At 37.9% G+C, this 13648-nt stretch overlaps 1 protein-coding gene across 1 annotated transcript in view; it reads right to left on the minus strand.

Moving 5' to 3' along the window:
* ADGRE3 (adhesion G protein-coupled receptor E3) overlaps positions 1-13648 on the minus strand; it is a 42599-nt gene that overhangs the window by 23496 nt on the left and 5455 nt on the right. The window contains exons 2-4 of the mRNA XM_024134102.1: positions 9889-9939; positions 8507-8629; positions 2564-2719 (exon numbers count right to left, since the gene is read on the minus strand). Of these exons, the coding sequence (XP_023989870.1) occupies positions 2564-2719; positions 8507-8629; positions 9889-9939 (330 nt within the window). The remainder of the gene's footprint in view (positions 1-2563; positions 2720-8506; positions 8630-9888; positions 9940-13648) is intronic.

A 13648-nucleotide genomic window follows, 5' to 3' on the forward strand; every position in this document is an offset into this window, starting at 1 on the left:
TGGGAATTATAACTGAGGCTAGAATGTCAGTTTATGATCTTCAGCTGTTAATGGGACCTTTGTATATTGCTTCTTGTATTGTATGTTGTGAGGATAATCATCTCTATTTTAGAAAGACGAGAAAAGTCTAGCAAATGTTTTTCATATCTGTTACCATCATACTGAGGTTAAATCTATACTTATTCTGTGTCTTGGTTTTCAGCTGAGTCTATTTGCTAAAAAGAGCAAAGCGTTTTCCTGTACATTGAAGGTTTTGTCTTAAGAGTTCAAGAACTTTTACTTACAGCCTGAGTCTGAAAGTTTTTGTTATTGGAAACCACATTCAATGTACAAAAACATGCTTTTGGCTGAAAGCTGCATACTTTTTTTGTGAGGGCTTTCTTGGACCTACCAAACTTGGTGATAACTAACCCTGGATGGACTCAATCCATATAAAAGAGCTCGTAAAATTAGAAAATGTCTTAAAATTAGGAAAATAACTAAGGCATTTCTCTTTCTTGTAAGATAAGGTGAGTTTAACAGATTAACGTCATAACCCAGGCAAAATCTCAGCCTGTTTATACGTTGTCAACAGAGGTGACTGCTGCCTAGTAAAACACTAATTCATTTTGGGTTCAATCATATTCTTTCATTCATTTACTCATTAATTCATTTAACAACTATTTATTGATTGTCTGAGTTAGTGGTGGACTTATGGCACAGCAACCCCTTCCTACGCACCCCGTGCTCATTTCTGTCACCTTCCTCACCTGGACCTCAGTCTCACATTTGGATCACATGCAGCTCCAAGACCCTGGTGTGGGTTCCAGCTTGAGACTTGGGGAAATAGGGTAACCTGGGCCTGAATCTTTCAGGAGCACCTCCCATTGGTGGACAACATACTCTTGATATTAAAGAGCAACCTGAACTTTCCCAGACCTTTCTATCTGGAGCAGGGTTGTTAACGTAGTTTGGCTTTCCTGAGAATCAGATGAAAAGCTAGCAATATAAGCAATTACTTATAGGTACTGCACTAAATGCTTTAAATGGTACTATCTCATTTAATCCTTGCAATAGCCCTCTGAGGGCTGTATATCTTCCAAATTTCCAGCTCTCATCAGATGGACCCAGCTTTTGGGTCCTGGTAATACCACTTCCTCTTCTGTCCCCCTAGGTATAGGATGGTTACAGATTTCTGCTATTGCTAATCCCTGGGTTGCTTCACTGTCCTTTTGACTTCTCAGCTCTTCCTTCACCAGCACCAATTGTCTATATGAAATTACTTATGTTTAAAGGACCTAGTGTGTTTCTGTTTTCCAGGCTTGATCTTGACTGATAAAGAGGAATAACTGATTATTACTACTATTATTATTATTGCACCAAAAAAGCATGCTTTGTCCCTTTTATGGCTTCCCTGAGACCTATGTTGCTGTGTAGCAAGTAGCTGAGTGTGGACTCTCAATATAGGCTGACCTAAGTTAAAAATCATCTTATTAGTTGGCAGACCTTGAACAAGTTACTTAACTTTTGGGTGCTTCAGTTTCTTTATCTGTAATAACAGTGCTTACCTCATGTAATAAATGAAATAATGAATGTAAAGTACTTAGTGTTGTACCTGGCACATAGTACAAATGAAATAAACATTATCTATCAGTATTATTGTTTCTCCACAAATCAGTTTCCTAGAATTTAGCTTTAAAGACCCTCTCTCTTATGATTTCAACTGTAGTCAATACCTCATGGATAGTCTGCCAAGTCCCATGTTTCTTATGTATAGATCTTCTCCATCTATATGATTTCTATGACAGTGATCATGCTTATCCAAGGTCACAGATCTAAGGGTGGGCATATGACTCAAATTGGGCCAATTTGTACATTTCTAAGTAATATGCAATTAAGTCCAAGAGAGAATCAATTGATCCTTCTTTGGGTGGTTGGATCAATAAAAATGGTAAGATTTGGAGCTGTTGGTGGCCATATTTCCTGTCCTGTGGGCAAGGAGTCAGAAAAGACAGTTTACAATGAAAGAGAAGAAAGGAGTAGACCCAGAGTATGAGGGACTGGGGTGCCCTGACAGTGTTTGGTCCCCAGCTTCAGTTCATTCCAGAATCCCAGCTGTATTATTGCCCTTTAGTTCCAAGACTTTTCCACGCATCTTTATCATAAACTCATCTTTTCTGCTTAAGTTAGCCTGAGTGGGTTTCTTTACTTTGCAATTCAAAGAATCTTGTCTTAGCCACAACCCTGTCACCTCCATCTCCAACTTGCCTTCTTCTTCTTCTTCTTTTGTTTTTGCTGCACTGCACTGCTTGTGGGATTTAGTTCCCCAACCAGGGATTGAACCCGGGGACATGGTAGTGAAAGGGCCCAGTCCTAACCAGTGGACCGCCAGGGAACTCCCTCACTTGGCTTCTTAACCCCATTATTTCTCTAAACTTCCTTCTTTCCTTTTCCCCTCCTCTTTCCATCACCCGTTTCCCTCCAGAAAATAGACATGTCCTGGCCCCACCACAAGTATATATTTTCTGGTGTTAGACTCAGTTAAAAATTAGAAAAGGAGACAAGAAGACAAGAATTTTCTTACTCTGACAAGTGTTCTCATCGGAATCATTGAATTGTGCTTTCCCAGAGAGGAGTTTATATCCAGCGTTACAGCGACAGTAGAAACTTCCTTTGATATTCTGACATTCAGCATTCACACCACAATATATACTAATGGGTGGTTTACATTCATCAATATCTGGAACATAAAGGAGAAATTTGGTCATTCATTTGACAAAGATTTATTGAACATCTAAATATGTGCCAGAAGCTATATCCTTTCCACCAGGGTCTATCCTGGCTTTCCAAAACAACTCAGTTAAGGTAATGTTTGTCTTTGTTCTTTCCTTTCTTCGTTGATTTTGGTTGGGTTCTCCAAGAAGCAGACATTGAGACAAGGATTCAATTTCAAGTACTTTATTTGGGAGATGGTCCCAGAAAACACTGGAACGGAAATGGTGAAATGAAACAGGGAAGGGAAGGCAGAAAATAAAGGGGGTATTATCCAGGAAATTTCTACTGTGGGCGACTGAGGCTCAATTCCTCTGGGAACCTCTGAGAGGCAGTGTAGAGCATGCACTTCAGGTAAGCCTACCTGAGGGGTGAGGGAGCTGGGGTATTTATCCACGAAATCTTACCATTTATTGGTGGAGGAATGTTCCCAGGGAATGTAAACTCTCCAGTACCTCCATTTGTCCTGAGCGTGGACTGAGTGGTCTTCAGTAGCCAGAGAAAGCCTCAGACTTGGTGTATGAAGGAATGAAAAATGCCAAAGGCATATAGATGGGATACTGACCATGTTTGTATCTCCCCCCTACCCCCAGTTCATATGTTGAAGCCCTAACTCCTAGTGTGGCTGTTTTTGGAGATGGGGCCTCTTCGGAGGTAATTGACGTTAAATGAGATCATAAGAATGGGGCCCTGATCTGACAGGATTAGCATCCTTATAAGAAGACACACAGGAGTGCTACTCCAAACCATTGTTTCTGCCCTTATGCCCAGTGAGGAAAGACCATGTGAAGATACAGTGAGAAGGCAGGTCTCACTAGAAATAGAATCTGCCAGAACTTTGATCATGGACTATTTCCAGTCTCCAAAACTGTTATAAAGTAAACTTCTGTGGTTTAAGCCACCAGCCTGTGGTATTTTGTTATAGGAACCTGAGCAGATTAATACATCTGCTAAACTAACTAATTGAGTTAGAATGTTTTTGCTAAATCAATATGTCTCCAGTCCTCAGGGTCACTGTAGCCCCTTTACAACGATGTCAAGTGGGAAGTAAAAATGTGTGATTTCCCTGTCTGTTACAGGAAACAGGGAATCTAGGATTTTCAGAGTGTGACATAGTGTTGCTGATGCTGTTGCTTACTCAATAGCTATTCCTTGTTTGGGAGGCCAAGCATGGCAATCTTGTTCCCGTTTCTCAGGTGCTCTCTTTCTCAGCCTCCCTTTCAGAGAGGGTTGTCCTGTGACATACCCTTAACCAATGAAAAATAAGGATGATCTCCTGAGAAAAACTTTACAAAATGTGACATAGAAAGTAGTTACAATTCACTACAAAGGAATGAGACTCAGTCTAGTATTGGAATTCCCAACTGCAAACCTGTAAACTTGAAGACAGTTTCTGTGATTACTGGGATATGTATCGATGGATTACTGGGGTAAGAGGATGGAGTTAAAAAATTCTCTACACAGGCAAGATAGAATCTACTTGTTAGAGTAAAAGAAAGGTGAGGTTATACAATAATTGAGAGAGATATTACCCATGTACCCAATTTGAAGAAAACATGTGAAGAAATGCTCCAAGCAAACAACAAGTTAACAAGTATTAAATTAGCAAGTACAGAAACCTCAACTTGGAGGAAGATGAAGGGAAGAGGAAGCAGGGTTTTACAATGAACGTTGAAATAAAATTAACATTCTTTGGGGGGGGTATTGGAGGGAAGAGGAGGAAAGGAGAGGAGTAAAATAAGAGTATTTTAAGGATGTCGTCTCTTTACTGGGGGAGGGGAAGTAAGGGCAAAATTAAGCATCTTGGTAGGGAAAACAATGCAACCTGGTGGGAAAAATAATTGATGAGTGTTTCAAATATTAGGAGAGAAATATGTGTTTGATTATGAATTAAGAAAAGAGGAAGTAACTATTAATAGGATGAAAAAGTATAGTAGAAATTCTAAATTAATAAAAGGAAAAATGGAACTAATAGCAACTTGATAAAACAAACACAAATAAGAAAAAGGCTAGTGGGAAGCAGCTGCACAGGGAGATCAGCTCGGTGCTTTGTGACCACCTAGAGGGGTGGGATAGGGAGGGTGGGAGGGAGGGAGATGCAAGACAGAAGAGATATGGGGATGTATGTATATGTGTAGCTGATTCACTTTGCTATAAAGCAGAAACTAACACACCATTGTAAAGCAATTATACTCCAATAAAGATGTTAAAAAAATCCTATGCAAAAAAAAGAAAAAGGCAAATGAGGAAATCATAATAATATAAAATTAATAATAAATGTCAAGTAAGACTGTGGGAGTAACTGTGTCAGTCATTACACTAAATATAAATGGACTAATATACACTAAATATAAATGGAAATCTTCTATTAAAATAGAGACTAGGAAAAAAAGAGAAAAAAATAGAGACTAGAATATTGAGTGTGGCAGTTTCAAAACGTGGTTTCCAAATTATTTGACACTCTTTCCATTGAGATGTGGGCACATTGTCTTATCCCTTTGTGTCCAAGTGTGCTCAGGACTGCTTTAGTCAACAGACTATTGCAGAAGTGTTACAATGGGACTTTGATACAAGGTCATAAAAAACGTGCAATTCTGCCTGAGTCTCTTGGAAGCCTCACTCTCTGGAAACTCCATGCTGAGACATTACCTCTCAGAATTCAACCATCAACTGTGAGAAGCTGAAGCTACATGGAGGGATCTAGCATAGGGGCTCCAGTTGACAATCTTATATGATTCCAGTCTTAGAGTTATCCCATCCCAGGCACAGACATGTGAGGAGAGGTGCTTTCAGATAATTCTAACCCTCAACTGTTTGAGTCACCACCAGCCATTTGAGCCTTTTATCTGAGGCCTAAGATATCATGGGGCAGAGAAGAGCCATCACTGTTTTACTTGTCTGAATTCCTGACCCATATGAGCATAATAAAATGGTTGTTTTATGCCAATAAGTTTGGATTTTATTATGCAGCTGTAGGTAAGTGGAACATGGGCTAAAAAATGACCCCAAACTATATACTGTTTTCAGGAGATTGATAATATTGGAAATAAAGAGGTGCACAAAGAGATACTAGGAGAATTCAAACAGAAATAAAACAATGTATAATATTAATATCAGACTCAGTGGAATTTAAGGTTCAAAGTTCTAAACAAGGTAAAGAGGGAAACTATGTATTGATACTTAACATATTTTATGAAGAAAATTATATTCCATTCACAAATATGTATGCACCAAACAACATAGATAAATACAGAAAGCACAAACAAGTAGAAATGTAAGAAGCAAGAACAAATCAAAATACAATTATACTGGGATATTCATTTCACTTCTCTTGGAACTAGTAGATAAAAAATAAATAAGAGTAGAGAAGAACTGGATATCACAATCAATAAGCACATACAAACAGAGGAAAGATCTAGTGGATAAAAAGTAAAGATATGGGGAAATTAATGAGTAAAGAAAATAAATAAATACACATATACAGAAAGTCAAAGAGACAGAGAAAGGCACTCGCGTACACACACACACACACACACACACACACACACACACACAGAAATAGAGACTGAAAGAGATAGAAATCTAGCAGAGAGAAAGAATTTTATATTCCTTGAAAATAAAATATATACTTTCTTTCATAGAATCAATCATATGCTTCCAAAAGATATCTCTAATAAAAACTTATAAAGTAGAGCTTTTCAGCCATTAGTTTAAAAATCCTAATAAATTTTTAAAAAGTAGAAATGATTCTTTAATTATCTAATAAAATTAGGAATATATAATGCAAAAATGTACAAAAAGTCTTAACTTTTGGAAATGAGGAAGCACCCTCCCACATAATTCTTGGTGTAGCAAAACATCAAAAGGAAATTACAAACCATCCACAGATCAATAAGAAGAATACTTCATCCCGTAGAATATATCTAAACCTATACTCAGAGGAAAATTTATAACCTTAAATGTCTTTATTTTTTAAGAAAGAAAGGTGAAAAAATAAAGCATCTAAGTATTCATTTTAAGAACCCAGAAAAAAGAAATTAAGAAGAGATTAAACCTGAAATCAATAAAATAGAAAACAAAAAAACATAGTAGAAAGGATAAAAAATTCAAAAGACCAATAAGACAGATAAACCCACACAAGTATGATGAAAAACAACCTGACGGAAAATAGCAAGAAGGGGAACATACCACAGTTTCAAGGAGGTGATTAGAATAACCATAAGAGAATGCTGTATGCAACTTTATGGTCACAAATTTAAAAATTAGGGAAAATAAGTGATTTCTTATAAATAATAAAAATTATTCCAAGAAGAAATAGAAAATTAGAATAAGCCCATTGAATTAGTAGGAACTGGAAAGATGATTCATGATCTACCATTAGAAAAAGCACAAGGTGAGCATTTCAAGTGAAGAACAAGCCATGATGCAATATTTGCAAAGAAGGAGATGTCTGGGATCTGGTCATATGATTTTTATAGCCTTCATTCATATGAGGGTTTAAAAAGAATTGGTAAGTAAGAGAGGGAGGATTTATTTGGAGAGAGCTGATGCTGTCCTGTGAGCTCCTCTAATTCCACCCAAGAGGAGAAGTGTGTGTGGGTGTTTTTCTCTTCATCTTAATCCAAGAGAGGGATTTTAAGGAATTCATTCAGCTAATTACACTGTCTTTGTATTTTATGGGGACCCAGTTGACTGGTGCCTGTTTCCTCCTGAAAAATCTAAATAGTGAGCCACTTGGGCAGAAAAGAGAGATCTGCTGCACCTGCTCAAGTTTCTTGGGCAAAGGGTGAGTGAATATTTCCCAAGAGCTAGATGTGGGTCATATGTGAGAAGTTTTGGGTGTGGGGTTGCTTAGTTTCTTTCAGAGAGGGCCACATGGAGTGGCAAACGGACTTTATCAGGGAGAAGCTGAAGAAGACACAGGATTCCTCCAGGATGAGTAAGGTGTAGGGAGGAACTTGCTGTTATTAGAGGAATTTCAGGGGAGTGATTGGGGAATTGTCCTCAAATAACCCACAAAATCTGTCATGATTGAAAGTGCTATATCTCAGGAATATAGAGACTAAATAGTAACAATAGTATTGTCAAGGAAAAACTTCCCTGCTCCCCTTTCCTCATCTCCCTGCCAGGTTACAACTCTTGCAAGATTGGGTGAAGGAAAATAGAATGTTGGGTGGGGAAAGAGGAGAGAAGCCAATTATACACCTTAGTCCCAACTGTAGGCTTCCAACCAGGAGGGATGTTGAAAAGTAGGAAAGGGGAAAAACCTAATATTTACTCAACTCTAGAGTGTTCATTCTTCCATAGGACTGGACATTTAAATTATTGAGTTGAGGCAGCATCTTGCATCTTAGGTGACCACAGGACTTTATATTTTAAAAAGTTTCTGCCCAAGCTTTTATTCTTTCTTTGCCATGACTTCAGTACATAATCTCTCTCCTTAAAAAATTTGTACAAAAAATTGCACAATGCTTTATGATTCATGAAGTATGGTTACATTTATTATTACCTTATTCAAACCCCTTACTGCTATCATGAGGTCAGCATTATTATCCCTACATTATGGAGGAGAAAATTGAGACCTAAACTAGGTTCTGGAAGAGCCCACTTTTCTGACTCATGGAAGAATTTCTTTCTTGGTGAAGGTTGAGTCGGCAGAGGTTTCAGTATTGCATATTATTGTTACCTCCTCAAAGCCCTTATCCTGCCTTCTTTCCACATCTACCTCTAGGTGATTTGAAAATTACCCTTTTACCTTCACATATCTCCAAGGGGTATGTGAAGTATTTCAGCCTGGATTCAGAAATGTATCCATGGTTGCAGGTACAGTGAGTGGCATTGACACAGGAAGCATTCTGGGGGCACAGAGGACAGGTCCCTGGAAGGAGAAGAGAGGCAGGTCAGATGTCACCAGAGTCAAAATCTCTCCTGTTATCATTTGGTTTTGCCTCTGAGCAAAGGCCTCTCAAGGCTGAGGAAGCTGCACCGTTTTCCTTTTGTGAGACGTCAGTACATTAAAAAGTTAAAGATACCAAACCCAAGCTACAGAAAAAAGTATGATTCTTATGCATGATAAAGGACTGAGGTTGGCATTAAACAAGTTAATTTTAACACAAATATTTCAACGCAATATAACTGTGCTATCCTCAAGATCATTGCAGAATATCTAAAAGGGGAATGACTTGGTTAAGACCTGGGACACTGCGTTTGATTCTGTCTCCACCACTTACTACCTGTGTGTCTTTGCACAAATGTCCTAACCTCTCTGTGCCTCAACTTCCTCATCTGTAAAATGGGTTAATGTGAGGAATAAGTGAATTAACACATATAAAGTTCTTCAGGCAGTGCCTGGAGCATATTAAATGTCATCTATGATTACAAAAATTTGAATTCGTAGGGTACCACAGAAGGTATATGGTGATAAGTGTACATGTTGTCTTTGTAACACTATGTATAACTTCATTTAGATGGAGATCACTAAGGATCTTAATTTGAGGCCCCTTGAAAATGAATGGAAATAACGGGGGCTGAGGAAATATCTCAAGCTTAAGTCTAGTGGAGAAATCTGGGAGCGGTCCAGGGTTCACACAGAGTGGAGGCAGGGAACATGATGAGGGGAAAATGTGCAGAGCCTGGCAACTCAGAATGCATCCCTAGCTTTTAGCTAGAAATGTAGAATCTCAGGCCCCACCCTAGGCTTGCTGATTCAGAATCTAGTGAGATCACCAAGGGATTAAAGTTAACCTGGAATGAACTTGCTCATTTTTTGTTGACTTGCTTGTGACCGGAATGAAATGATTATCATCATGTTCTGTCTCTCCCCACCAGAATGTTTACTTCATGAAACTTGGTGTGTTTTATTCACTGTTCTACCTCTATCTCGTTCACACTGTGGTTACTAAAAACAAATAAATAAACAAATAACAGTAAAATTAAAAAAAGATAACTTAAAATATACTCAAATTCGATGAAATGATGACTTCAAAAGAATTACAGGAGTAAACCTGCCCCATTTCTGTTCCCAGAAGTAGCCCCCTTCCTCTGTCTTGTTGGAGGATGTGAGTGGTCCCAGGTGCATTATTGATCTACACCCTCCCTGATCTCTGGCTATGGAAAAGTCAGGCTTTAAGCACTCACCTTTGGTTTTGTGAGCCACGACTCCTGACAAGCTTAGCAGAAAGCAGAGTCCTGGAACAGGGAAGCAGAAGGGAGACATTAAATGATTGAGGAAAGATTCTAGGATAGTGTCCAAGGGCTGGGTATCAGTTATCTATTGCTGAATAAAACTATCACAAAATGTAGACATTCATTTTATTATCCCTTGTGGTTTCTATGATTTGGGAATCTGGGAAAGGCTCAGCTGAATAGTTCTGGCTTGGAGCTTCTTATACAGTTGCTGTTAGACAGTGATGGTGCTGGAGCATCTGGGAACTGGTTGGACATGGCTTCATGTAGTCTCAGGGCCTAGGGGAGTTTGGGCTTCCTCCCATCCTGTAAGCCTTGGTCAGGCAGCTTCCATGGCACTTCAGAGCTCTAAGCATGAGTGTTCTGGCCAACCAGGCTACATCTCCTCTCAAGATCCAGTCCAGGAAGTCATGCAGCTCCATTCCACCATATTCTCTTGGTTACAAGCAAGTCACATGTCCACCCAGATTCAAGTGGACCAGAACCAGAGTTTTCCTCTTGTTGGAGGATAGGCAAAATTCCAGAAACATGTCTTGGAAGGGAAGTATTGTTTCTGCCTTTTTGAAAAATGAAGGCTGTCTCTATGTGAAGGCTACTTCTCCTGTGGCTGCTAAAGTACAATTTTTTTCTTCCCCAAACCTTCCCAACATCTGGTGGTATCATCAACCATGTTCCTGCTTCTGCAAAGACCCAAAAGTGCTGGATAGATGGGTGGCTTTTCTCTTCCTTTCTTAATAAATCTTACACTACTCTGATTGTTAGTTCTCTCCTTACCTTCTTTTCATTCTCTTATAACATACTAATGTCTAGAATAATTTGCCACTTGCAAGTACAATATACAAAATATTTAACAACTGGTATGGTTCAGGAACCAGCCAATCAGAATGGACATTGGAGACCCTCTCTGAGGCAGCAGGTATTAATCTTTCAGCCGCTGAATTGTGAGGCAGTCGATGGGGTCCCAGGGAAGGGTCTGGGCTGGCAGGAGTGTCCTGGGAGCTAATTCTGGGAAACAATTATTTACACATGGTGTGGAAACATTTCAATATGAACAACCAATGTGACTCTTCTAGTGTGCACAGGTCCAGTGACTAGTAACCTTATTTGCAACATTGGTTACCCCCTAAGAAAGTGGGTCCTGCAGATGAATGGATTAAAAAATGTGGTATATATATATATATATATATACACACACACACACACACACAATGGAATGTTATTCAACCTTAAAAGATAAGGCAGTCTTGCCATTTACAGCAACATAGATGAATCTAGAGGACATTATGCTAAGTGAAATTAAACCAGACACAGAAGGACAAATACTGTATAATTTCTCTTATATGAAAAGTAGTCAAACTCACAGAAGAAGAGAATAGAATGGTGGTTACCAGGGCATTCTTTTTCAATGGGTATACAGTTTTTGCTATATAAGATGAATACGTTCTAGAGATCTGCTGTAAAACATAGCAAATACGTTTAACAACTTGGTGTTGTATACTTCAAAATATGTTAAAAGGATAGATCTCATGTTAATCATTTTACAAAAGAAGAAAAAGAAAAACATTTCCACAAATAATGAACATTTTGGAAGTGATAGATATGCTTAATATCTTGATTGTGGGGATGATATCATGGGTGTATGGTGTATGCTTACATCCAAACTCAACAAGATGTGTGCATTAAATGTGTGCAATTTTTTTGTATATCAATTACACCTCAATAAAGCCAAAATAAAAAAAGAAAGTGGGTCTTGGTCATGGAAGGTGCCTGTTTACCAAGTTGGATGACAGGTTGGGTGAGGGTGGACTAGTTTGGTGGAGCTGGTAAACTTTGATTCCTGTGGGTAAAGGACTGGGATTGGAGGGCTCGAGGATGAGAGTCTGGAGAAGTGGGTGGGGGGGATGTCTTGGCTTCCTTGGGGAGGTTCAGAAGATGTGGTTGCTCGTGTCTGTGAAGCAAGACTTGGAGGAGATGGGAATTTTGGGATTAAAATGCGGCATGCCCTGTGATGAAAACACCCCTCCATCCTGCCTATGAACACACCAGTGAAATTTCATGTCTTGGGGAGAGGATTTCCTGGATGGGGGAAATTGGGCAAAGTTCTAGGGGCAGCCTCCACAATATCCAAGAGGAATTGAGTTCTTACCACATGCCAGGTATTGTTCTAAACATTTTAGGTACATGAACATACTTCAGCTTTCTAACGACTTTAGAAGGTGAATACTAGAAAAATTAATTTTTAGCAAATATATACTGACAGATTTTGGGTTTTGGAAGTAATTTTGAGAGTATCTAGTTGCTAAGGAGTTTGGAGACTTCGTTGGCATGCACCGTTTTAAACAATGCTTTGCAAAAGACTGAAATAAAAAATAGTATATTGAAAAATTATACTCATGATAGTAATTAAATTACTGTCCCCTGAAATAATGTTTAATAATAAACATATGAACTTTCAAAATCCTTATGAAAGAATTATGAACTGGAGGGACAATTTGGGAAGACAAACTCTAGGGGACAGCATTAAATATTTCATCTTTCCTGCTCTTCAGGTTATATTTCTGACTTTTCCTTTTAGTTGCAAGTTTTTAAAACAGAGAATTGCAAAATATAGAAATGACCCAGGTTAGAGACATATACAAATGTTTTCTTCTCTCAACCAGGAATTTAGACGTAAGGAATAATATCTGGTTTATAAAGAATAAAAATACTTTCCAATATAACTAAAATTGCACCACTGAGACTCTTTTAAAAGCTTAAAAGTCATTCAGCCATAATCCTATAAATATTCTTTGTACTGTCTCTAGTGTTATTTTTAGCAGGGAAAAGTTTATGTTTGGCATTTATTAACTTCAACTTCAAAATTATTTTTTTCTGAGCCACCAAATTATGGCTTCTGTTTGTTTTAATGATATTTTAGTTGAATTTATATTATAAACTAGGAGAGTTTGGGGGAGAATGGATACATGTTTATGAATGGTTGAGTCACTTTGCTGTGCACCTGAAACTATCACAACATTGTTAATCGGCTATACTCCAATATAAGATAAAAAGTTTAAATGGTAAACAAAACAAAGAAAAACAAAACCAGAAAGCTGACTATGACTGCTGTTTCCATAGTAAATCTATAGTTGGAAATATTGAAATTATACAATGATTTACACATTCTAATCTAAATTATTTTATATTATAAACTAGAAAAATCTGATATATAGCTTTTTTAAAAAATGAGTGATCTTAGTGTCAAGGGGTTACTGAATCAGATCATTAAAATATTCATGAGAAAGAGAATTCAAATGACATAAATTCTTAAGTTTTTAATTCCCATAAAACATCTCAAATATATAGAAAGAGTGACTGCTGTGAGCCAAACACTGCCTTGGGCAGAAATGTGAGAACTTTAAAAAATGAATCACACTCAAACAATAAAATCAATAATATCTGCAGAAAACTATTTTGTAAGTACATGTAAAATAATATGATGCATTTTTTGTCCTTTATTTTAAAATAAAAACACGTGGAATAAAAAAAAAGAAGGTGTTCTAATTTCATTCTTTTACATGTAGCTGTCCAGTTTTCCCAGCACCACTTATTGAAAAGGCTGTCTTTTCTCCATTGTATATTCTTGCCTCCTTTATCAAAGATAAGATGACCATATGTGCGTGGGTTTATCTCTGGGCTTTCTCTCCTGTTCCATTGATCTATATTTCTGTTT

The sequence above is a fragment of the Physeter macrocephalus genome, chromosome 2 (assembly GCF_002837175.3).
Source record: "Physeter macrocephalus isolate SW-GA chromosome 2, ASM283717v5, whole genome shotgun sequence".
Lineage (NCBI taxonomy): Eukaryota > Metazoa > Chordata > Mammalia > Artiodactyla > Physeteridae > Physeter > Physeter macrocephalus.